General features: G+C 39.5%; 2 protein-coding genes and 2 non-coding genes across 4 annotated transcripts; 3 read left to right on the top strand and 1 right to left on the bottom strand.

The window, feature by feature from the left end:
• Positions 1 to 6,209: 6,209 nt before the first annotated feature.
• On the top strand, positions 6,210 to 9,929 carry myct1a (myc target 1a). Its single transcript, XM_034162349.1, has 2 exons — positions 6,210 to 6,534; positions 7,772 to 9,929. The coding sequence occupies exons 1-2, from the start codon at positions 6,480 to 6,482 to the stop codon at positions 8,308 to 8,310; spliced, it is 594 nt and encodes a 197-aa protein (XP_034018240.1). The 5' UTR covers positions 6,210 to 6,479; the 3' UTR covers positions 8,311 to 9,929.
• Positions 9,930 to 15,552: 5,623 nt separating this feature from the next.
• LOC117503165 (general transcription factor IIH subunit 5) lies at positions 15,553 to 16,429 on the top strand. Its single transcript, XM_034162350.1, has 3 exons — positions 15,553 to 15,757; positions 15,927 to 15,996; positions 16,132 to 16,429. The coding sequence occupies exons 2-3, from the start codon at positions 15,962 to 15,964 to the stop codon at positions 16,310 to 16,312; spliced, it is 216 nt and encodes a 71-aa protein (XP_034018241.1). The 5' UTR covers positions 15,553 to 15,757; positions 15,927 to 15,961; the 3' UTR covers positions 16,313 to 16,429.
• Positions 16,430 to 19,568: 3,139 nt separating this feature from the next.
• On the bottom strand, positions 19,569 to 19,759 carry LOC117503644. Its single transcript, XR_004558606.1, has one exon. It is a non-coding gene; the product is annotated as a U2 spliceosomal RNA (small nuclear RNA).
• A 498-nt stretch (positions 19,760 to 20,257) lies between these two features.
• On the top strand, positions 20,258 to 20,448 carry LOC117503646. Its single transcript, XR_004558608.1, has one exon. It is a non-coding gene; the product is annotated as a U2 spliceosomal RNA (small nuclear RNA).
• Positions 20,449 to 26,958: the final 6,510 nt, after the last annotated feature.

Here is a 26,958-nt window from a genome sequence, read left to right as displayed (position 1 = left end):
TCAAGAGGGCTGGAGCCTATCCCAGCAATCATAGGGTGTGAGGCGGGGTACACCATGGACAGGACGCCAGTCTGTCGCAGTGACACATATAGACAAACAAACACATTCACACACTTTTGCAATAATTATAAAACATTATTGGTCATGAAGTATAGATCTTCAGCCAAGTGAGATTTTAAGAATAATTAACACACACACACACACACACACACACACACACACACACACACACACACACACACACACACACACACACACACACACACACACACACACACACACACGTGGGACAGAAAATGGCAAGAAACAACAAGAAACAACTTCTGTTTCCATTTTACGTTGTTTCTTGCCATTTTTTGTCCCGCGTGTGTGTGTGTGTGTGTGTGTGTGTGTGTGTGTATATATATATATATATATATATATATATATATATATATATATATATATATATATATATATGCATTTATTTAATCTACTGATTAACATATTCAATCATAATTGCATGATTGTCCATAGTTAAATCCAAGCTGCTTATTAATATGTGTAATCATTATTTATTTTGTAAAAATTAAGAAACAAATTTTTTTTTTGTCTCATCAATTACACTTAGTGCAGACGTGTAGCAGTAAAACTGGGAGACCCATAAATAATAATGCGTGAATAATGCTTTAGTTATTATAAACATATTGCTTCTCATTTTTATTGTCTGTAAAAAAAGATGTCTTTCAAACGTGGAAGTTTAGTCTGGGGAGCTGTTGGGGGAGCAGGGCCCTTACGACTCCTCTCTCAGGTGCTGGCCTGTGCATAGTCTGTGTAAACAGGAGTTAAAGGAAAAACTCATTTATGTTTATGGAAATGGACATGATTGGCTGGGAGGATACAGACTGTGTGTATTTGTTACGATGTGCATTTTTAAACTTTCTCCCTTGAGAGCTGAGCTCTGAACATGCTTATTAAACAGACACATACACACTGTTAAATGAACTGACAGTGGGCTTATAGCGAGTCGGATTTAATTAATCTGATACAGATCAATCAAAAAAAGACTTGCTCAGGCATTTCTACTCAAGGAGGTTTGCTTCTGCCATCATCCACTCGTATAGTTACTGCTGCATGTCTTCCTGATGTTCCAAACTAAAAGGTGCAAGCCAAAGCTCACACAAGGTGCCTGCATTAATCACATGCACAGACTCCATAGATCACATGTTCCGTGTTATAAGTGCAAAGCTTACTTTTTAAATCGTCTGACAGCACTAGTTTAAATATCTAGTACAAGCATATAGGACCAGTGCTTGCAGAGTTTAACCTCAGTCTCTAACCGCAACAACTAAATCAGCACCGTAAATGCACGTATTATTCAAGCCGTTTTGTGGTTTATCTGATAGAATCAGCCGCCTGTCTCTGCCAGTGCACTGAAACACTGTGGGATTTGCTCCGATTGGCCTGCTCCTCTGCAGCACGGAAGGACTGCTGATTCCTCCATTTTTACGCAACTCAGCTCAGGGTGACCTTTACTGTTCGCAGCCCCTCAGGACCAAACAGATTCAGTGCAGAGAAAGGAGACCGTGCTGCGGCACGGGAGAAAGGAGATCACAGACAAAGCGCAGGGGTCGACAGGGAAATCATAAATCTGAATGTAAAAATTTGCCGTGTTGACATCCGTCTTTTTCTAAATGCATCGCTGCACCTCCAGAGAGCAGGCATCAGCTCCGCCAGGGCAGTAATCTCCAACATACGCAGTCAGCAGTTTTCTAAAATCCCCTTTAAAAGTTTCACATCAACCTGCATGTGCAAAATCGACCTCTCTCACGTTGGCCTGCCGCTATGTATTATTCAAAAAATGGCATCTACCGATAATAATAACGTCCTAATGTTATTCATTACACACAATCTAACCCTTTAAAAACAAGACTCACGTGTTACAAGTTTGACACAGTTCTGTCCCACCATGTTTAATCCATACTGGTGAACTGGGATGCAAGGTTATGACCTTGAGTTTGTCCTCTCAAGGTCACTCAAGGTCAAAAGTCATGTGACCAATAGAAAAGCGATATACACGTATGATTTCATGTTAGTGTGGATTAGTAATTATAGAGGCATCTTTAACCAATTCATTGAAATAGCCGATCTAAATGGATTTGACCTTTCAAGATTGCCCAAAGTCAATGGTCATGTGATCCACAGAAAGGCTATATATGGCTTCATATTAGTGTTTGTTGGTAACCACAGGTGTATCTCTAACCAGTTCCTCTAAATAATCATTCTAAATGTGTGTATTTGACCCTCAAAGGTCATCCAAGGTTCCACGTGACCAACAGAAAGATATGAATCTTTAACAATAACTATGTGCATCTTAGACCACGTCCACAAACTAGCCATTCTAAATTTATTTGCGCTTTGACAGTCACCCAAAGTCAAAGGTCATGTGACCAATAGAATGGTGATATATGATTTTATTTAAAATAAGCACTGGGGAAAAATATTGATCTTGACCTGTGACCTTCACTTTTAAAACTTTGGTAGAAATTAAGTCTCATTCTGTTCACACATGGACAGACACACATGACTGAAAACAATAAGCCTACACATGCGGTGCGGTGCTCAGAGAGGTGATGGTCCAGTGGTTAAGCAGTGGGCTTCAGACCAGATGATCCTCGGTTCAAACCCCAGTAAGGCCGGACAATCACTATGTTCCCATGGCCAAGGTCCTTAATCCTCAAGCTGCTCCCGGTGTGCAGTGAGCACCTTGCATGGCAACACCCTGATATCAGTGAGTGTGAATGTGAGGCATCATTGAAAAGCACTTGAACTTCTGATATAGATGGAAAAGCACTATACAAATACAGTCGATGTGTGTATGCGCAATTATAAATAATATGCATGAACAGTGGTGAAACAATTAGTAGATTAGTTAAGCTACTGAAAATGAATCAATATCTATTTTAATGACTTAAATTATTTATCAAGAAAAAATGTCAATCGTTCCTCTTCCACCTGCTCCGATGTGAGATGTGGTTTGTAGCATTCTAACTCAAATATCTTTGGGTTGCATACTAACAGACAAAGCAGCAGACTGTGACAGGCATTTCTCCTCATCGTTCTACTAACAGTTTATTGAAAAAAGAACAATATAACATTGATCTATAATAGGTGTTATTTGCAGCCTTAAATGTGATTTGAAACTATAAGAAGTTCTTACTTTTACTTATTAATTTCTGCAAGGAAAAATATTTATTGCAAAGCCTAGGCTTATGCATGCTGCATGCTTTGTTGTGTTATAAAGAAGACCATGTACTGCAAGAACCTGTGCATGTGAGGGAGAAGACTTGTATGTGTACTAAGGCATGGATGCATGCATGCAGGAAAGACTACACTGCTGCATGAATGTATGCATGAGAATAAGAAAATAATATCCTGCATAAATGCTTGCATGCAGGAAAAAGGCTATATACAGGGCATGTGTGCATGCAAGGAAGACTATGTCCTGCATAAATGCAGACATGCAATACATATATTACCAAGCAAGCATGCACATTACATTGCATTAGGATGAGCAGTTTTGCACAATGTTTTGTTTTTTATTTCATACAGGATGTAACACCTGCATTGTTTCAGTTCACAAACAATAGGGCTGAACTAACTTGGGTGTGGACCTGCCACATATTTCGTGCACTTGGACATTCCCTGTGAAAACACCATGATGTTTTGCTCCACCTGCTGTTCACAGAAGGATAAGAAGGAACACTGTGCAGACAAGCGTCCTCACATTGGTCTGAATATAATTAGTGAGCGATTCTCACCATCCTCTTCTTCACAATCACATACTGTATTACAGCAAAGGCCAACACTAATTATCATGCAAAACCAAACTATTTGAAACAAGCCCTCCTAAAATACTGCTAGAAGCTGCCAAAGACTGACATTTATGATAAATCTTCAACTCAAGAAATTAAGAAATTCCTCATAAATATATATATATATATATATATATATATATATATACACACACACATACAATCAACTCTGAATTTCAGCAACTAAAAACATTAACAATTTGTCATTTGCTTGCTGGCACAAACAACCCACAGAATTGATATATTTTTGGTTTTTAATAACAGCACCTCAACAATTAAAGGAAATCCCAGGTCTGGCTTACATTCCCTCACTAAAAGGCCACCAATGCTTTTTAATCATAAATGTGTTTGGAAAAAAAATGTTTTAAAGTATAAAACAAGTCTAACATTAAAACTGGTTTACTCCAACTAATCCAGAGTAGCTGGTCTACAACAAAGGCATTCCAGGAGGACTACTACAGCTTCAGCCCTGATTGCTGATTTGGGTCTGAGTGGATTACTGTGAAACAATGGGAGCAACAAGTAGAACTTCACTTTTATTCAGTAGGGTGTGCTTGGAAAATTTAGGAAGAGGGGTTATGCTGCTACTCTGTGTTATCAAGTTCAGTTTCAGGGTGACTGTGCATCTGAGACAGCGCGAGACGTGCGCTCAGTGCAGACACCACTGACCTGGCAGACACCGTGGAAAGAGTGAGCTATGAACAAAAGAAGCCTTAAAGCTGCATCATAGCGATTATTAAAAGCGGTTATCGACGGCATTCATTCCAGCTGAGGTTTTGCCTTCAGTGTTCATAGGCGGCCCCAAGGGAAAAAGTTGGGGGGGGCTGCAAGCTGCAACCAAGATGGGCTCCATGAAAATCTTCAGCAGAAAATGTAAGCATGTTTCTTACGTCCACTATTCCACTCAGTGATATGGTCTGACAGTGCCCCCTGTCAGGTCTGGGAGCACGCACTGGTGCCACACTTTGCTGCATCCACCACAGTACAAAACCTTAGATCCTAGATGGCAACCACCTACAGGTGGACAACCGGACTACCCCTACTTACTGAAAGGAGCTAACTGCCAAAGCCAGGTGATACATGCACCTTGTCCACTTACTAGGGTCCACAGCACTGGCACACCTGTGCACTGGATCTTACCCACAGAAGCGCGCCACTACTTGGCCAAAATGTCATACATTCCAACAATACCCACTCTGATGAGACCTAGTAGCAGACATCCATTTGTCACCTTAGGTCACTGATTGGCATCCAAGTCTTCACACAGCAAGACAGGAAGCACCAAGACCATAAATTCTTTCCTCACCAACACAGGCACCTATGTTGCTGGACTCCACAACCCTACAAAATAGGCAGTCCATGAAAGTGCTGAACATAGTAGGAGTCAGAACATATCCATGACAAACACTAGAATTCACTGGGAAGATGCTGGCTGATTTCCTCTAAAGTTGATTTGTAGATTATAGTCAAAACCAAAATCACCCTTAAAGGGTGCGTGAGGGTCAAGTCCACTTGATGCCTACCAAACTTGGCACACATATGTAGGTGAGTTCTGGAATTGCTGAAGTGAGATCAAATTTACCAAAAGTCAATCAAAGGAGTCAACGTCATCAGGGTCAAAATTATGATTTGGTTTTTTTTTTTACTCAAATTGCACCAAACTTGGCATGCATATGGAGGTGCTTTCCAAAATTGTACATCTAGGACTAATTTGCCAAAGTTCAGTCAACATGGTCAAGGCCGGGTCTACATGTCTGTTTGTTTGTTGACCTACTCCTCCCAGGTCTTTTTGCTGATTCCTCCCAAATGTGGTTTGTCAGTGAAGACCAATCCCAAAATTACCCTTGCTGAATTAATTTTGGCAAAGGTCAAGTAATTTGATTAGGAACCCAATTTAGACCAAATGTGGCACATACTTAGGTCAGTGTCATTGGACTGAAATGTCAGAAATTATTACCTTAATTACTTTTGCTGGTTTCATCTCTTGTCTACTGTATGTGCAAAGTAACAACATATATGTACTGTAGTAGGAACTTGAATTTAAAATGCATTGTTTGCATTGGGTTACATCTAAATATTTTAGCCCCCGCAAAGAAAACCTCTGGAGTCTCCAATATCAGTAACACCTTCAGATCCTGGACTGCAATGCGCTGATGCATCTAAAAGTAAAAAACTTTCAACTTTGAGCTATCTAGCAAACCACAAGAATACAAATACAGGGGGGATGAAGGTGATCCTGTTTGACATCAGTCCATGAAGGAAATGATAGAAGAGGAAATGATTACAGCAACACCCCATCCCCTTACCGCCAGGATCTCTGTGCTGGATAGATAACTCGCTCCTGTTGCTAATTTCAAGCAGAAAGGCAGGAAATGTGAGCGTGTAGTTTTCCACTTCCATAAACAAGACCAGTGCCAGGGTTGGCCACCAGTCTGGTGCGCCTCGGAGCAGAGTCTCTGTCTGACCGATACAGAAACCAGGAGAGAGAAAGAAAGCGCAAAAAGGAAAGAGGGAGAACAGGAAAAAGAGGAGAGGCAGGAAGAAAAGGAAAATCCATCACAAGAAAGGAAAGAAGGCACAACTTGAGAGAGGGAAAGAGGGAGAAGACAGAGTACCAGTCTCGTCATGGCCGAGAACAACACAAATCTCTTATTGGAAATACTTCATTCTTTTGATGCTGGTGAGTTTTTGAGGATTTTGACTGATTTGATTTTTAATGTGGTTCATCTGATCTCTGTTGTTCTCTCGGGAATTCAAACTTCAACATTTTAAACAAATGCAAAATATTTTAAAAAGTAACTTGTTCTAAGTGTAAAACAATATATACTCTCTTGGTCAGGTTTTTATGTTCTTTTTGGGTAAATGTCATTTCCAGATGATTTCTGCATTCCCTCTTCCAAAAGTTAAGGGGAAAAGTATTTGCTGTGGAAATGTGGGCTGGTATAGGCTCAATCCTGACAGCACTTAACTGTATTGACAGGAAATTAATTTGTTTTCCCTGGCAGCAGTGATCGAGCAGGATTTGTTTTCACTGCTGCATTCTCTCTCCTCTCTCGAGCATTTGTGCAGATACTTCTGTTTACACGGCACAGAACCTGTGAGACTAATCCCTTCCTTTATTTTAAGTGGAAATTAAATGTAAAAAGGGATAATAAGATCACCTCCTCCATATTGGAACACGATAACTCCAAATCAATAAATACATTCAACTTATAAATTTCCACATTAAAAGTTCACTTAAGGACAAAAAACTGATTAAAATGTGTTTAATGTAGAGGCACCAGATCAAGGCAATAAGCACGTTCGACTTGCTTATGTTAATGACTTCCAAAGTGTGGGCTGCAGCCCCCTATGAGCCACAAAGGAAGTGCATGAGTGCTATGAAAAGATATTAGAAATAAATACATAAAAAAAAGTTTCAATTTTGCAATTAAAAAAAGCCATGGGATTTAAATTATATGCTATTCTTCACTCATCTGACCTATTGTAACACACACACACACACACACTATATATATATATATATAGAGAGAGAGAGAGAGAGAGAGAGAGAGAGAGAGAGAGAGAGAGAGAGAGAGAGAGAGAGAGAGAGAGAGAGAGACACTGCAAAAGATTTTCAATTTTAAAGTGGAACTCATCATTCTTGCTTATATGTCATATTCCTGTCTGCCACCTGCTGGACATGTCTGGGCTTGTTATGAGGAACAATCCTATCATCACATGCATGATGGAAATTAGGAGCAGGTGTGGGTACAGCTACATGTACTGTAGCTTGAAATAAGCTACTTTCTCAGTCCCCAAAGCCTTGGTCTGGTGGCCACCAAGGTCACTGCTGCTGGTGTCCAAAACCTCCATAGAAACACATTTCTGCAAAGATCATGAATAACTTTTTTATATATATTTTGTCCCCTCTTTAGTTCCTCTGATCATAGCTTTCTGCGTGTCAATGGCAGTGGGCCTGGTATTGGGGGCCTTGGTCTATGTGATCCTGACATGGATGTCCCGACGGAGAGCAGGCTCCATCAGCATCACCCGACGCCCACCTCGCCGCTCACGAGCCTCTTCTCGCCCGCGCCCAGGCTTCAACCGTAACAGCAGCTACGATCGCCGGAGCAACAACAGTTTGGTCAGCACCGCGTTCATCTTCCACCGCCAGACCTCCGTCCCAGATCCCGTGGACCACAAATCCAGCTTCAGAGCCTTGACTTTCCACCCTCTGCTTCAATGCAGCCCAATTACTAGGGAGGCAGAGGAGGGGAGCCAGACCACGTTGCCTCGCACGCCAACCCTTAGTGCCTCGCTTGAAATGGATCAAACTGTGACCCAGCCAGATGCCACGTCACCCGGGCCCGCGTCATTTTGGAGCAACAGCAGTCTGAGGGGGTTTCATGTTGGACAGACCCCACCACCAGCTTATGACAGCATTATTAAGGCTTATCAGGAAACGTGCACATAGGAGGCACAAACTGAATGAACCCAGAAAAGTAACTGGATTCACGAATGATACCTCCTCACGGTGGGAAAACTGAATCTCTGGTGTTGAAGTTATCACTCAAAGGACTGCATTTTTACAGATACCCAAGCAATAACACAAATGTAGGACTTTGCATTTAAAGCAACATGCAATTTTATATTCCCTTCAATCTGTTTTATAGACAGACAAAAATTATATAGTACAGCCCTATAAAGTATTTTTGTCTTGTTTGAGAATTCCTACCACCTTTTCCTCAACTCTACAAAATCTGGAATTCTACCGGAGAGATGGACAGCATCCTTCTGATGATAACTCGACTAAGGAAGTTAGATTTTCTGAGGTACACAAACTTAAACAGACTAGACTGAATGAAACTTGGTGAGCAGGTTTAGTCTGAACTGGAATTAAAAAGAAATTATGGGCAAATTTACAAAAATTGGTGACTTTTAGAATATGGGGCATGTTAACTCCAACAATCATCTTGAAACATGCTGAAAAATTTGGACCAAACCTGGAATAAATTCAGTTTCTTGTGGATAAGGAAGCAAAGAGTTAATCAATTCTTAATGTATGTGAGACAGAATGTTGATGAACAGACGTTCATGAACGCTTGGGTTTGGGTGGGAAAAGACGGCGTTACATTTTGTATCCTGTAAAGGCCACGGCATTTAGTTTACATAATATTCCAGTCAAACCATTAGCGAGCCTCTGTGATGTGCCCTATGGAAGAGGTCCACGTGAAAGGCAGAAGAGAGGACTTCCATCAAGATAAAAATGTTTCATAAGAGGAAAAAAGTGATTACTCAGAGGGAAAGGTCATTTCTGTGATGTCCTTCTAATCGTGAACTCCATAAGTATTGCACTAGATCGTAATCTAGATGCAAGAACCTTATAAATAATTTTTCCACCACTGAATCATGATGATTAAAAAAAAACAAAAAAAAAACAACAGTTTGACATCTATAAAATGACATGTCTAATCCTGACTTAAAATAAGCGAGGCATCTTCTCGTTACCTACCAATTGGTACAGAATATGTGATTTTTCTGAACCTAGTAAACAGAAAATCTTGTTAAGATGCACACTAGGTGGCACATTAAATGAGCTATTGGGACATTACAAAATGGGCAAGACATATGTATTTTTCCTTTGAAAAATTAAAACTGAAAAGCTGATCAGAACACAGATTACAATCCCTAATTGTGTTTGCTTCTGGTGTTTTTCTTTTGTTCAAACTGTCTCTATTTTTTGATATTGACAAACCCATACTTGCCCACTCATTAATGCTAAATTATAGTATTTGTGATATGACATTCCCAGAAGCTCCGATAGTTTATTGCACTGGGTAACACCTGCACTTGCATAGAATCTTATTTGGCAAAGCAATAGTCAAAAAAAGGAAAAATATTGGCTGGATTACCACTGACAAGGAGGTAATATTTGTGGTTCCGTTCGTTCATGTGTTATCAGAAATACTCAAAAAAAATTGCTGAAACCCTTTTCATGAAAATTGGTGATAGAGTAAGGCACTCCATTTGGGGGCTGATCCAGATATTGAAGCAAATCCAGGAGTTGTGTGTTTGACTTTTAGCACAACATCTAAAAAAAAAAATAACACAAATGAATGTCAGTGGGATTTGAGGGGGAGGTAGTTCTTATATCAAGCGAGATTTGGTTACATTTTGATTAAGATATAAACTCAGGAGTCATATCTATATACTGTAATGTCAGTGGGCTAAAGAGTTGGGCTACCAATACATCAATCACGCTCCCTAATCCTTTGATAAGCATCGGGCACCAATGGGCCCCAGAGTGTTTGTAGGATGTCTATGTCCCATATTAATTTCTATGTTATCTGTACTTTGGAAACAAAACAGCCCTTGCCCCCCCCCCCCCCCCCCCCCCACCACCACCACCACCACCAATGAACTTCAGCTCTGTTAAGGACAGGTAAACATAAGACTATTGGGTCTTTGCAAAGGTAAGCAGTCTCTGAATACCCTCTAGTTCAGGGGTGGCCAAGTTCGGTCCTTGAGAGCTACCTTCCTGACACTCTTAGTTGTCTCCCTGCTCCAACACACCATATCCAATGAAAGACTCATTAGCAGACTTTAAATAAGCCTTTCATTGGATTCAGGTGTATTGGAGCAGGGAGACAACTAAGAGGGGAGACAGACAACTAAGAGGGAAGACAACTAAGAGTGTCAGGAAGGTAGCTCTCGAGGACCGAACTTGGCCACCCCTGCAATCCGGTTTGTCCCTGGAGGTGACTGAAAGAAAGACATTTGTGGGATAACGTAGACTCCCACATTACAGTTGCAGGAGTAGCATTCAACATATTTAACTGCACCAACCTACAATAGAGTGAGGAGGCAATGTGTCACCCCATCTGCTTGTATATATGGTAATTTAAAGAGTTGAGGCATTATGAGCAACTTTTGTGGAGAGATGTTCTTTGGATCAGACTTGATTCAATTTTGAGAACAAATCAAGATTCAGTTCTTTTCTTTTATTACTTCTGTTTTGTTCTCTTTATTTCCAGAATTATGACATCACAAAGCTCTGTCCTCATCATGCATGCATCACTATAACTGTGGCTTTTTGTCCTTTAAAAAAAAAAAACTACACTGTTCAGTTCTCAAATGGATGTGGAGTTCTTAAATCTGTTTTGTCTGTGATGTGATGGACAACAGTCTACCAGAGGACAGCAAGTCAAACAGATGATGTCCATGGTGGGATGGATCTTTCAGTATGTTGGCTGTTCCACTGAGACAAGAACTGAAGGAGTCCTCCAAAGACAGTCACAAGCAGCCAATGATCTTAGTGGTAGTAATGACCCTCTGAAGTGTTCTCTTGTGTCCTCTTGGGTGAAGAGATACAGGACATCAGCAGTAGTCAGACATCAGCAGCTTCTCCTTCAGGTGGTTTCTCCTGAGAATCCCCAAGAAATGAGTCTCTACTGTTCATCTTAATGAGTGCAGTGCTGGAGATCTTCAGTGATGTGGGTACCCAGGAACCGGAAAATAAGGACTTTTTACTGCAGTGATGTATTGAGTATAGTGGATTGGGTTCTGCAGTCTTCTTCTGGAACTTTATTCTGACTTCTTTGGTTTTTGAGGCGTTCAGAAGATGCAAACTGTTTCTGGTTCAGTTCATACCCACACAAGCCACCGTTTTTCAAAATAAAGGAGTATTGATGCCACTCGGATCACTGTCGCCTCTTTTGTGTCTGTAGAACCTGAAGAGTCTGATGCATATCTGATCCTCAGGAATAAAGATACGCTTTTTTGGACCCCCCACCCACCCCCACCCGTATAACACTGTCTATGAATGATCAATGTCCAAATTCCTGTCCAATTTAGAATTCTTCATATTAAGGTTCGATAGTCACAATAGGTGTCATTTTAATCAGATACCCAAATAAAAAATATCCCTTCTAAATTATTTGGACCTTTCAAGGTCACCAAGGTCAGAGGTCATGTGACCAGCAGAAAGATGATGTATGACTTTATATTAGTGCTTAATAGTAACCATACTTGTATTGTTAATGGACTAAACAAAATATCCCTGGTATATAAGCATTGCCCCCAACCCACCCAAAACAAACCAAGTTTTTTTAAGCCAAGTCTGTGACCTTCACTTGTCAACAATTTTTCTCAGAGTTAAGTCACTTTCTCCTTGACTGACTCAATTATGCCACCAAGTTTGATCCAAATTGATTGAAAACTCTTAAGACTTACTGTGTTCACACAGATGGTGGGTGGAAATAGTACTTGAGATAATTCATTTTTGGAAAGAATCAGACAAAGGTCAAACCTGTGGGAATTGCAACGGATGAATTGGACAAGACAATTTCCTGCGTCCACAACACAACGGTGTATGTTATAATCAAGGTTAAAACTAAGCAAAGCTTGGCACCACCTATAAAAACACACCAGTCCCAGTGTGAAAGTGTCAAAGGGGCCGTGCACGTCTCTGTAACCTTGAATAAGACACACGATGTGCGTGGCATGCACCTCAGCACATTCTCAAACATACAACAAAGAATACACTAACCACAAATGATAACAGGGTATGGTGAATTATGTCCACAATGTCCATTACATATTGAATTATGTTCACTACAAGCTAAACAAAAACATGGTGCCAAAAACACATTTTCTGCTATATCTCTGCAACAAATAGGGCTACAGAGATGAGCTAAAGTTTATATTAATCAGCAAATATTTGTGACTGATTGGTATAGGTGGTGTCATGATGAAGTCACAACTCATGTTTTTCTAAAAAAAATACAACATTCATGTTATCTCATTTTATTTGATGTTATCATGATACCTGTTTATAAATGAGTCTGGTTTGGTAGTAATAGAATAATAAACACAGGAAGTTGTGTTACCTTTCAACAAAAAATTTGGGGGATTCTAAGAAACAATTTATCACCACAGATTTTTGTAATCAAAACACTGTGCACACCCAAAATCCTGCATTTACTACTAACATAGACCATCAAACATGGATATATCACAGTGTGCACAGCATGCCAGGTTTTGCGTCAACTCTGATTCCCTTTTCTCGCTTATGAAGTGGTAACCTTCTGCAAGGCTTTGACCGCGGACATGAGTGTGATTCTTCAAGAGACGCACAAATCTCTATCTGAAAACCACAACTTCTGATGAAAAGGAGAATGGAAAATAATTTCCACATCCTTTTATAACACCATGTGACCCTTCAGAAAGTGTGACTACTTTGGTGATTCGTGTCCGTGGCGTAGTGTGTTGTGTGTTGGGGGGTGTGGCTGGATATTTTGGTGTTCTTTTCTTTTCTTTGCTCTTCAGGTGGCATGGAAACTGATTTGTCTGAGGAGAAGGTGCTGGCTGAAGAGTCCTCACCCTCATCAACATCATGTGTAGCACCTGTGACGGGTGCTCACATGCAACCTTAAAGACTTTCAGCTGAAGCAGATAATTGGATGGCGTTCTGCATTTAAGTCATGTGTGATTCAAGCAGAACTGCCGGGAACTCGACCTTGTGATGTTCGTTTGTGAGACGCTGAGGACCGCACCTGTGTTTGACACATCGAGCCCGTGAAGCAAGGAAGGGTGAGGACACATGCTGTCAGCACACATTAAAGGTAATTAAGTGTTTGACTAATTGTTGATAGTAACTTGGTGTTTTGTTACACAGTATACTTGAATTGTGATGAGAATTGTGCAGCTTGCTTCTCACTGCTGTGGCGTGCGGATAAGTGATCCTCCACCTGTTATGAGAAGCTGCTCATTTGCATAAAGTTAAAAAAGATACAGACCTGAATGTGTTGCTGATAGCGTGTGTCTTTTGAAAGATATTGTTGTAACTGCTGACTTACCTCACCTCTTCTTTGCTTCACAGAGAGTCAGTTTGTTGTGTCCACCTGGGGGGTGTTTGGCGGTGGTAGTGGGTCCAGGAGCGCCGGGCTTTGATCCTTGCGGGCGCTGGAGAGCGTGCCAACAGTCACTCCACCAGAAGGACGCTATTTTTGTTTTTACACTTTTTATGCACAGCGGGTGTAATAAATATAGTTTTTGGAACCGCTTTTCTGGTTATTTGTAGCGCTGGGTTCTGTCTGACGCAGGTCCGCTCCTCAACCCGCGTCGACACATAACAGTAGTGTAGACTTTACACTACTTTTCGTTTGTTGTCCTAGACCAGTCCGAAGAAGTCAGGAAAAAATGCTGAGTGGCTTCATATCTCTGATGAGCACATTCTGACAGAATCGTGTCCAGATGTCCTGTGATATCTGTTACCAAATTCATGCATTTCCTTCCTTCTGTCTTTCCTTTCTACATATCTGGGTCTGCCTGCTGACTGATCTCACTTCCCCTTGGTCATGGTTATTTAGTGGAAACAGTTAACCGACCTACAGTGCAATGACCAAATACCACCAAGAAGATTGTTTTTAATCAAAGCAGCTGATACACATGAGTTTGATTTGTCTGAAATACAATTCAAAATTTCTCCACAACATTATCTCCAATATATTTATCACACTGCAATTAGAGCTTGAAATATCAGTACTTCCTCACAAATGCCTCATGAAGTGAAGAAGGTATGTGCGACAGCACAAAATTTACAGTCACAAACATACTTTTATGTCACTTCTGTTGTACGGTTAGAGGAAACATCTGCCTTGTTCTTATTCATCCTGTTTTGAAGGTTAAGTTCAGCTGGTGCAGGGATGTTTTAAAGAATATAGCATGGCAATGCATCTTTTGGAATTATTTTGTATTAAGAAACCAATAACTAGACTAACTAGAAGCTCCGCCCACCAACAGACAAAGGCTGTCAGAATCCAGATCTGGATTACCACCAAAGTTTGCTCAACACCTTGACGTAACTTGTAAAACTGTTGTGTGTACCTGTGACTGTTATTGAGCTGCAGAATATTCCGCTGTGAAAATAATGGTTTATATTTTGACTTCGTTCATTCATGTGCTGAAACTGACAATCACGCCTGCTCATAATTTCCATCATCCGCTCGGCATCCGCCAAACATCCAACTAACTGGTGGCAGTGTTCAGCAGGTGTCTATAGAACATTACACAAGCAAAACAAAGTTTCTTTTAGGATTGATCTGGTGCATGAAACTTAACCAAATTTTAATCTGTTTATCATGATTATATACCCTTTTAATTTAGAAATGTAAAAGATGATAGAATCATTTTTGAGTTATTGTGTTAAACTGGAAGGGATTGACTCAGATTTATTCCACCATTCAGTCGCTGCAATTTACATGGTATATTCTGACTTCCATCCAAATATAGTTTATGGACCTAAATATACATCAGGATGAAACAGAAATATGTATTTTATTTTAACTATGGCATAAATATAACAATTTTCTAGATGATTCCAAAGTTTTTGTTTATATTTTTAAACTTGATGTTGAATGAATATAGATTATATATGATTATTCTATTGGGACAGTTATATTACAGTGACCCCCAAAATAATGTGAAATATGCTTAATTATGCTTGAAGTGTGCATACTGGCACAAAATGAGCACAAAATTTCGCTTTTGTAGTATAAATAGGAAATTTTTCCTTCATAATTACCAATGAGCTGTACAGAATTGTACATCACATAGTGTTAAAACAAGTGAAAACCTTAAAGTTCGTGTACGTTACCTTTCCTGGGCGCAATTTTTGGGTTGAACAAGATTGTTCCTCGGTACTCGCCGTCGCTTATCCAGGAGCAATCCCACAATGCAAAGCTGAAATGCTAACGCTGAGGAGCGGCTACAACAACATTAGCGAAAGTTACCTGTCATCGTGTGTTTGTTGTTTTAATTTGTTTCTGAGAATCTGTTGGTTTCTTCCATATCGGAATATTACAGCAGTCAGAAGAAGTGTTACATGTAACGCCGATAAAGTCACTGAACTGAATCAAAAGGTAGTAGACAACCAGCTAGCTAGCTAAATAATTAGCGCGTTTGAAAAAAAAAAAAAAAAAAAAGTCACAGCAAATGTCACAAAAATGAAGGAAAAAAAAAACCTAGAATAAAATGTCGTTAACCCGTTTTTGGTCAGAAACATTACAGGTCTTCGTATTGTGCTCGCAGGTTAAAAATCGCTGTTTTTCGTCGCACTTGGCAACATGGTCAACGTACTCAAAGGCGTCCTTGTTGAATGGTAATCTGCAAAATGTTCCCCCCCAAAATGTATATTTTGGTGACCATATACCATCGGTAATCCTGAATAATTCTTATTATGCCTAAAATAATTGTTCCGTATTTGGATTGTAATGGTTTACCTTTTGCTTCTTAGTGACCCTGCCATGAAACAGTTCCTGCTTTATTTGGATGAAACCTCAGCCCTTGGAAAGAAGTTCATCCTGCAGGACCTGGATGACACGCACCTCTTCATTTTGGCAGATGTGGTTCAAATTCTGCAGGAGAGAGTGGGCGAGTTAATGGACCAAAATTCATTCCCCATTACACAGAAATAACTCTTTATGGATAATTAGATTTATTTATGCAGTTTTCACAGATTGTTTTTGTTGCAGAATATAAGTGTAGTGATTTGTCATGTTGTACCTTGGTTGTTGAATTAATGTTGGATCATTGTGCTTTTCCTTAAATTCATTAAATGAAAACATTTTTATTCTTTTCCTTTTGACAAGGGCTCAGTCTGCATGTGTACAGGTGTTTGTGCATGTTCTGAGATTTTGTTCAAACCATATTTCTATGTTTGATAACAAAAATTAGAGCTTGTGCAGTATGTTGGCCTGTTTTTGCTACTTGTGTTTTTGTCTCCCCATTTTTTTTTTCCTTCATAAGGTTAAGTTTTTTTTGTGAGAAGCTGTTTTTAGGGTTTATTGTAAACATCAGGGTGGGTCTGGGAGCAAGTACTGATGTGTGTCAATGCATCCACACCAGAGGTGTCAAATCCAGCTTCAGAAAGTAAAGTCCAGCCACATATTTGTTCCATCTTCCCAATAAACCAGCTGATTGTAATCAATTCAGCTCTTCAGGCAGGTGGATGAGCTAATTATTGAGATCACCTGTTTTAAGTGCACAGGCAGCAACACATGGGAGGGTTTTTACTTTCTGAAGCCGAATTTGACATCTCTGGTCCACACACTATAAAACGACATTGGATCTCGGATAGAAACCACCCAGGCAGACTACTGATCCATCTCTACCTCTTGAAAAGTGGCCATCTCCTACAACAAAGAAAGCTGGCAAGCAATGTTGGACCCCAGGCAAACTGCAGTCTGCAAGGCTTCAGGCAAATCTTTAGGCAACTAGAAATCTAGTCAGAGCTTGCTCACTGGATTATACAGTTCTGCAGAATAATCAGAATCTATCTGAGTTGATAAAGCTACCAAATAAGTATGTTTACCTTTAGATGTTAACTAAGTTAGCCACACCTTCCCTCATTACATAAATTCATACCACCTGAAAATAATTAAATCAAGTAAGAGTTCAGGTTTGGATGCTTTAGGGTTGTAAATATCCTTGAAAATAAGGTCAGACTACTCAGTGTACTGAAAACTGGTGCATCCAATGCACATTAACACTTGATAGAAAAGGAAGAGCAGTGTTACTACTTTTTATCATCTAACAATTTAATTCATACAGATAGAACTGTGTCTGTTAGTAATAGAAAAAGACCATTTCAGGCAGTATTTACTACTGTAAGATCCTGTGACAAGATGTAAGATTATTGATTTCAAAGAAGCTGTACTGTATGTCACACCAGAGCAATATTATAGAAAATGAATAGCATAAGACATCCCAACATTCAGATGTGCAAAAGCTCGAGTTCACGTACTTTTTCTTGCAGCTGTAGATCCTTTTGTGTCCGATGAGTATTTTACAAGCGTCGTTTATAATATCTTATTTATTAATTTATTTAATTTTGAACAATTTGGGCCTCCGCAACCTGCTGCTGTCGCACCCATCCGAAGCTGCAGGAGCAGCCAGGTGCTTCCAAACAGCCAATCGGCTCCACCAGGACCTGGTGACAAACACACACTTTGGTTAAAATGCATTTCACACCGTTTCTGACAACCTGTACGATGGAAACGACTTTTATCGGCGAATCCCAAATTATATAATGGCGTAACCTGATACTAACAGGCTAACGTTCGTATGTGGTGACTTGTTTCCTCTGCTGTAAGAATAAATCTGATAAATTTTTAAAAAAGGTGACAACAATATGAAAAGATATAAATAAAAATTTGTTAAACTAAATATTTGCTGGAATAATAAATACTCTATTAGCACAAAGGAATGTTGAAGAAGACGGAAAACTTTCAATTGCTCAAATAGAATAATACTACTGCCACCTGCTGGCTGTGCAGCATAATGCCATTTCTGACCGAATCTGAAATGTTGCAGACACCAAAACCGACAAACGCATCCACACCTAAACAGCAAATAACTGAAACAATCCTGTAAATGGTGGTAGAAGCACCAAATTAGGCACAAATACTTAGACATTACTCTTTTCAAGAAACTCATTGGCCACTTGCATCTTCAATAGGCACCCAGGTAGGGGTCAATTGAACAATTACACAAGGGTCAAAATTAAACGATGCTCCAATCATAATGAAAACTATACCACGTTATTTGTCTGATCATAAATATTACAAAAAGCTATAGTTTGGACTATCTGTGACTGAATGTTGTGGAGTTATGGGGTAACAACACCAAGAATGTGTGAAGCGCCTTGAGGCAACTTGGTTGTGATTTGGCGCTAATGAAATGAAATGAAATGAAAGAATGGTGACAAAGGCCAAATTCAATTTGTACAAGGGTCTAAAAGTTAAAGTTACTCCAGTTTTGGGAAAAGTAATGCAAATTAGTGGTTGAGTTAATAGGATAAATAAATGGAATAGTTTTGAACCTGTTGAATGTTTGGTCTCCAAAGAAAAGGTTAAACAATGTCTACTTACATTGGATTTGATGACATGTGACATATGTTACCCCGTAATGTGATAATATGACACATGTTGCAAATTATTCCTTTTGAAAACGTTATTAACTCAACCAATAATTTGCTTTTTTTTTTTTTTACCAAACGTTCCTACATACACAACTTGTTCTCAAGTCCTTGTATAAACTACAAACTAGAAGCTAACAACACTGAACAATGGACACTGATATTTACATTCTGGAGTCACACGCCAATTGAACAGGCAGTGTGACTCCAGAAGAGTACATTTAAGGGTAGGGTAGTAAATCAATCAATCAATCAATCAATCAATCAGTCTATCTATCTATCTATCTATCTATCTATCTATCTATCTATCTATCTATCTAATTACACTCTATTAAAAAGTGTGTGTGATTTTAGTGAGTAAGTTCAGTGTAATGTAATATAATTGTAAATATGTAAAAAATACGTGGATGACGAGAAAATGAAAGCACTTATTTCCATTGGGGTCCATTTAAAAATCAAATGACAAAATAGAAGTAAAATGACATAATAACAGTGTATATGATAACAAGAACCTAAACAATCTGGAACTACATTAAGACAGTAAATTAACATCTTAAAAAAATTACTTAATAGGAAATAAAAATGTTTAGTTCTTCTAAAAACTGTTTAGATCTAAACCATTTCAACTCATTACAGAAACTTTGCACAATTCATTACTACCCTTGAAAAACAGCAGCTAGCTATTTTATAAAGAACTATCAATTGTAGCATTAGAAAAATCGTTACTACTTACATCATTTTCTTTAAACATTTTTAAGGGGTGCACCGTTTCTGGAAATACTGCAATACCAGATCGATGCGTGGAGTGGACGGAGCAAGCCCCTATTCCATCTCCCTGTTCTAAAAATCAATTTAATATATGGTCCCCGGATAGGAGACGTATCAGATATTAAACTGATAAGAACAGATACTACACTTGATCTTAGCCAAAAGGCCGAGAAGCGATACTGCACTGAGCGACGGGCGACCGTGTCCTCGTCTCTGCTGTCAGTTTCACTTATGGTTTCCTAATTTAACAAAACACGAACAAACACATGTAGTGATGCGTAAAGGCAAGGTTTATAAAGTAAATCGCTAATTAAAAACAAAACAAAGAAACTACGCGAATTGCTCATGTTTGTAAAAAATGTCAGGATAGTAAATTCAGGAGTTGTATCACGTGATGCGTCGCAGTCCAATCAACTATCTTCTAACGCTGGCAACGTGTAGATCACGTGATCCAGCTCATGAATTTACTACCCTGACATTTTCTTTTTACAGACATAAGCAATTCGCTGTTTATTTTTATTTATTTTTATTTATTTATTTATTTATTAACGACATACTTTATAAACCTTGCCTTTACGCATCACTGCATATGTTTGTACGTGTTGATTAAATTGGGAAACCATAAGTGAAACTAACAGCGGAGACGAGGACTCTGTCGCCCGTCGGACGGTTTGGTATCGCTTCTCGGCCTTTTGGCTAAGATCAAGTGTAGTATCTGTTCTTATCAGTTTAATATCTGATATGTCTCTTATCCGGGGACTATATATTAAATTGATTTTTGGAACAAGGAGATGGAATAGGAGCTTGCTCCGTCCACCCCACGCATCGCCCTGGTATTGCAGTGTTTCCAGGACCGGTGCACCTTCTAAAAATGTTTAAAGAAAATGATGTAAATAGTAATAATCTTTCTAATGCTACAATTGATAGTACTTAATAAAATCTACAAATGTTAAAAAAAACTGCAGTATTATTTTTTTCAGCAATTTCTATAAACAAAGTATATATTGTTCTATGCTAAAAAGGGTGCTTGTTCAACAGGTGTGTTAAAATATATAGCCTTACTACTGAGAATACCTTGGCACGTATTAACATACGGGATACCATTAATTGCACAGATTTGGCTTGTGACAATATTGTACATATAAACCACGCTAAACACTTTTATAGATATAATTGACTGCTTTATTAAAGCTGGTGAAGATATGGTACCTGATATACCAAGGAGAAAAATGATAATGATGCTTTATAAAGCATCAAAAGATGCCTATAGAGCCTGGGATAGTTGTAGTCAGCCTAGAAGTGGTCCCATGTATGATATGTACAGACAATGCAGAGTAAATGTAAATATTCTATTCGTTATATCAATCGAAATGAGCAGATGCTCCGTAAATTGATCAAACCATGACTACAATTCTTTCTGGAAAGAAATTAAACTGATGAACAACTGTAAAACTCCCCTTCCAACTACTATTGAAGGCATCTCAGGGGAAAAACACATTGTTGAGATCTGGAGAAAGCATTTCTCAAGTTTACTCACAGTGTTGAAAGTAGGAGTGACTGGAGTCAGCAAACTGATTGTAATTTTGAGTTTAAAGATGTGTATATAGATAAGACAGAGCTAGAATGTGCTATCAAGAGGCTTGATTCTAACAAGGCCTGTGGCTTTGATGGTGTATATGCAGAACACCTAAAACTTTCTTCTGATTGCCTTCACCTGTTATGTGTGTATGACCAGTTTTCTGGTACATGGAATCTTGCCAGATTCTATGTTATCTGTGATGCTTGTCCTTGTCATTAAGGACAAAACTGGTAAAATTACTGCAAAAGACAACTACAGACAATTGCAATTGCTAGTATAGTCAGTAAGGTTCTTCAGATTATTTTGCTCGATCGCAGGGAAATGTATCTTGCAACAATACCAAATCAATTTGGATTTAAGAAGAAACTTGGCACCGACGTGTATATAAATATATATATATGCCTTCAAGGAGATAGTAGATGCATATCACACACTTAATGGTAGCATTTTTGCATGCTTTTTTGGATGCCAGCAAGGCATTTGATCGGGTTAATCATAGAATACTGTTTGAAAAACTCGTCATGAGAGGAGTTCCTGGTTATGTTGAAAGAAAATTGATATTTTGGTACTCTAGTCAGTGGATGTGTGTCAGGTGGGGTAACGCTTATTCAGATTACTTTAATGTGTCATGTGGGGTCAGACAAGGTGGGATACTCTCACCTTATCTCTTTAATATTTATGTTGATGATCTCAGTGTAGAACTAAATAAATTAAATACAGGCTGTAATATTCACACTCTGCTTGTAATCATTTACTGTATGCAGATGACTTGGTTGTGTTCTCCCCATCTCCCTGTGGACTCCAGATGCTCCTTCAGACATGTGAGAAATTCGGTGATATGCATGATGTGAAGTTTAACGCAAAGAAAAGTGCTGCAATGGTGTTCCGATCAAGGATTTTAAGAGGCACTGCAATGCCTGATTTCATGGTGTGTGGTGAGATCGTGAAAGAAATCAATGAGGTTAAACATCTTGGACACATTGTGTCAAACGATCTGTCTGATGATGCTGACATTGGTAGACAGATTAGAAAACTTTATGCACAGGGAAATGATATATTGCGTAAATTCCATATGTGTTCTTGGGATCTTAAATTAACCCTATTTTGATCATACTGCTCTCCACTGTACACAGCACAATTATGGTGGAACTACAGAAGAGCCTCCATAAACAGACTGTATGTGTCTTACTTGCTAAAGATGTTATTAGGATTGTCTAAGTATGAGAGCACAAGTCTATTGTGTACAGGTCTCGATGTACAGTGCTGTCAAGCAGTCATACGGAAACTCATCTATAAATTTATGTCAAGGATGGAGGTTCGGAGTTCGGTCCTTGAGAGCTACCTTCCTGACACTCTTAGTTGTCTCCCCTCTTAGTTGTCTTTCTCCCCTCTTAGTTGTCTCCCTGCTCCAACACACCATATGCAATGAAAGACTCATTAGCAGACTTTAAATAAGCCTTTCATTGGATTCAGGTGTATTGGAGCAGGGAGACAACTAAGAGGGGAGACAGACAACTAAGAGGGGAGACAACTAAGAGTGTCAGGAAGGTAGCTCTCGAGGGCCGAACTTGGCCACCCCTGCAATCCGGTTTGTCCCTGGAGGTGACTGACTGAAAGAAAGACATTTGTGGGATAACGTAGACTCCCACATTACAGTTGCAGGAGTAGCATTCAACATATTTAACTGCACCAACCTACAATAGAGTGAGAAGGCAATGTGTCACCCCATCTGCTTGTATATATGGTAATTTAAAGAGTTGAGGCATTATGAGCAACTTTTGTGGAGAGATGTTCTTTGGATCAGACTTGATTCAATTTTGAGAACAAATCAAGATTCAGTTCTTTTCTTTTATTACTTCTGTTTTTGTTCTCTTTATTTCCAGAATTATGACATCACAAAGCTCTGTCCTCATCATGCATGCATCACTATAACTGTGGCTTTTTGTCCTTTAAAAAAAAAAAACTACACTGTTCAGTTCTCAAATGGATGTGGAGTTCTTAAATCTGTTTTGTCTGTGATGTGATGGACAACAGTCTACCAGAGGACAGCAAGTCAAACAGATGATGTCCATGGTGGGATGGATCTTTCAGTATGTTGGCTGTTCCACTGAGACAAGAACTGAAGGAGTCCTCCAAAGACAGTCACAAGCAGCCAATGATCTTAGTGGTAGTAATGACCCTCTGAAGTGTTCTCTTGTGTCCTCTTGGGTGAAGAGATACAGGACATCAGCAGTAGTCAGACATCAGCAGCTTCTCCTTCAGGTGGTTTCTCCTGAGAATCCCCAAGAAATGAGTCTCTACTGTTCATCTTAATGAGTGCAGTGCTGGAGATCTTCAGTGATGTGGGTACCCAGGAACCGGAAAATAAGGACTTTTTACTGCAGTGATGTATTGAGTATAGTGGATTGGGTTCTGCAGTCTTCTTCTGGAACTTATTCTGACTTCTTTGGTTTTTGAGGCGTTCAGAAGATGCAAACTGTTTCTGGTTCAGTTCATACCCACACAAGCCACCGTTTTTCAAAATAAAGGAGTATTGATGCCACTCGGATCACTGTCGCCTCTTTTGTGTCTGTAGAACCTGAAGAGTCTGATGCATATCTGATCCTCAGGAATAAAGATACGCTTTTTTGGACCCCCCACCCACCCCCACCCGTATAACACTGTCTATGAATGATCAATGTCCGAATTCCTGTCCAATTTAGAATTCTTCATATTAAGGTTCGATAGTCACAATAGGTGTCATTTTAATCAGATACCCAAATAAAAAATATCCCTTCTAAATTATTTGGACCTTTCAAGGTCACCAAGGTCAGAGGTCATGTGACCAGCAGAAAGATGATGTATGACTTTATATTAGTGCTTAATAGTAACCATACTTGTATTGTTAATGGACTAAACAAAATATCCCTGGTATATAAGCATTGCCCCCAACCCACCCAAAACAAACCAAGTTTTTTTAAGCCAAGTCTGTGACCTTCACTTGTCAACAATTTTTCTCAGAGTTAAGTCACTTTCTCCTTGACTGACTCAATTATGCCACCAAGTTGATCCAAATTGATTGAAAACTCTTAAGACTTACTGTGTTCACACAGATGGTGGGTGGAAATAGTACTTGAGATAATCATTTTTGGAAAGAATCAGACAAAGGTCAAACCTGTGGGAATTGCAACGGATGAATTGGACAAGACAATTTCCTGCGTCCACAACACAACGGTGTATGTTATAATCAAGGTTAAAACTAAGCAAGCTTGGCACCACCTATAAAAACACACCAGTCCCAGTGTGAAAGTGTCAAGGGGCCGTGCACGTCTCTGTAACCTTTAATAAGACACACGATGTGCGTGGCATGCACCTCAGCACATTCTCAAACATACAACAAAGAATACACTAACCACAAATGATAACAGGGTATGGTGAATTATGTCCACAATGTCCATTACATATTGAATTATGTTCACTACAAGCTAAACAAAAACATGGTGCCAAAACACATTTTCTGCTATATCTCTGCAACAAATAGGGCTACAGAGATGAGCTAAAGTTTATATTAATCAGCAAATATTTGTGACTGATTGGTATAGGTGGTGTCATGATGAAGTCACAACTCATGTTTTCTAAAAAATACACATTCATGTATCTCATTTTATTTGATGTTATCATGATACCTGTTTATAAATGAGTCTGGTTTGGTAGTAATAGAATAATAAACACAGGAAGTTGTGTTACCTTTCAACAAAAAATTTGGGGGATTCTAAGAAACAATTTATCACCACAGATTTTTGTAATCAAAACACTGTGCACACCCAAAATCCTGCATTTACTACTAACATAGACCATCAAACATGGATATATCACAGTGTGCACAGCATGCCAGGTTTTGCGTCAACTCTGATTCCCTTTTCTCTCTTATGAAGTGGTAACCTTCTGCAAGGCTTTGACCGCGGACATGAGTGTGATTCTTCAGAGACGCACAAATCTCTATCTGAAAACCACAACTTCTGATGAAAAGGAGATGGAAAATAATTTCCACATCCTTTTATACACCATGTGACCCTTCAGAAAGTGTGACTACTTTGGTGATTCGTGTCCGTGGCGTAGTGTGTTGTGTGTTGGGGGGTGTGGCTGGATATTTTGGTGTTCTTTTCTTTCTTGCTCTTCAGGTGGCATGGAAACTGATTTGTCTGAGGAGAAGGTGCTGGCTGAAGAGTCCTCACCCTCATCAACATCATGTGTAGCACCTGTGACGGGTGCTCACATGCAACCTTAAAGACTTTCAGCTGAAGCAGATAATTGGATGGCGTCTGCATTTAAGTCATGTGTGATTCAAGCAGAACTGCCGGGAACTCGACCTTGTGATGTTCGTTTGTGAGACGCTGAGGACCGCACCTGTGTTTGACACATCGAGCCCGTGAAGCAAGGAAGGGTGAGGACACATGCTGTCAGCACACATTAAAGGTAATTAAGTGTTTGACTAATTGTTGATAGTAACTTGGTGTTTTGTTACACAGTATACTTGAATTGTGATGAGAATTGTGCAGCTTGCTTCTCACTGCTGTGGCGTGCGGATAAGTGATCCTCCACCTGTTATGAGAAGCTGCTCATTTGCATAAAGTTAAAAAAGATACAGACCTGAATGTGTTGCTGATAGCGTGTGTCTTTTGAAAGATATTGTTGTAACTGCTGACTTACCTCACCTCTTCTTTGCTTCACAGAGAGTCAGTTTGTTGTGTCCACCTGGGGGGTGTTTGGCGGTGGTAGTGGGTCCAGGAGCGCCGGGCTTTGATCCTTGCGGGCGCTGGAGAGCGTGCCAACAGTCACTCCACCAGAAGGACGCTATTTTTGTTTTTACACTTTTTATGCACAGCGGGTGTAATAAATATAGTTTTTGGAACCGCTTTTCTGGTTATTTGTAGCGCTGGGTTCTGTCTGACGCAGGTCCGCTCCTCAACCCGCGTTGACACATAACAGTAGTGTAGACTTTACACTACTTTTCGTTTGTTGTCCTAGACCAGTCCGAAGAAGTCAGGAAAAAATGCTGAGTGGCTTCATATCTCTGATGAGCACATTCTGACAGAATCGTGTCCAGATGTCCTGTGATATCTGTTACCAAATTCATGGCATTTCCTTCCTTCTGTCTTCCTTTCTACATATCTGGGTCTGCCTGCTGACTGATCTCACTTCCCCTTGGTCATGGTTATTTAGTGGAAACAGTTAACCGACCTACAGTGCAATGACCAAATACCACCAAGAAGATTGTTTTTAATCAAAGCAGCTGATACACATGAGTTTGATTTGTCTGAAATACAATTCAAAATTTCTCCACAACATTATCTCCAATATATTTATCACACTGCAATTAGAGCTTGAAATATCAGTACTTCCTCACAAATGCCTCATGAAGTGAAGAAGGTATGTGCGACAGCACAAAATTTACAGTCACAAACATACTTTTATGTCACTTCTGTTGTTACGGTTAGAGGAAACATCTGCCTTGTTCTTATTCATCCTGTTTTGAAGGTTAAGTTCAGCTGGTGCAGGGATGTTTTAAAGAATATAGCATGGCAATGCATCTTTTGGAATTATTTTGTATTAAGAAACCAATAACTAGACTAACTAGAAGCTCCGCCCACCAACAGACAAAGGCTGTCAGAATCCAGATCTGGATTACCACCAAAGTTTGCTCAACACCTTGACGTAACTTGTAAAACTGTTGTGTGTACCTGTGACTGTTATTGAGCTGCAGAATATTCCGCTGTGAAAATAATGGTTTATATTTTGACTTCGTTCATTCAGGTGCT

Source organism: Thalassophryne amazonica, chromosome 21 (genome assembly GCF_902500255.1).
Source record: "Thalassophryne amazonica chromosome 21, fThaAma1.1, whole genome shotgun sequence".
Classification (NCBI taxonomy): domain Eukaryota; kingdom Metazoa; phylum Chordata; class Actinopteri; order Batrachoidiformes; family Batrachoididae; genus Thalassophryne; species Thalassophryne amazonica.
Note: the sequence above shows the minus strand (reverse complement) of the source record. Positions and strands in the feature narration are given on the sequence as shown.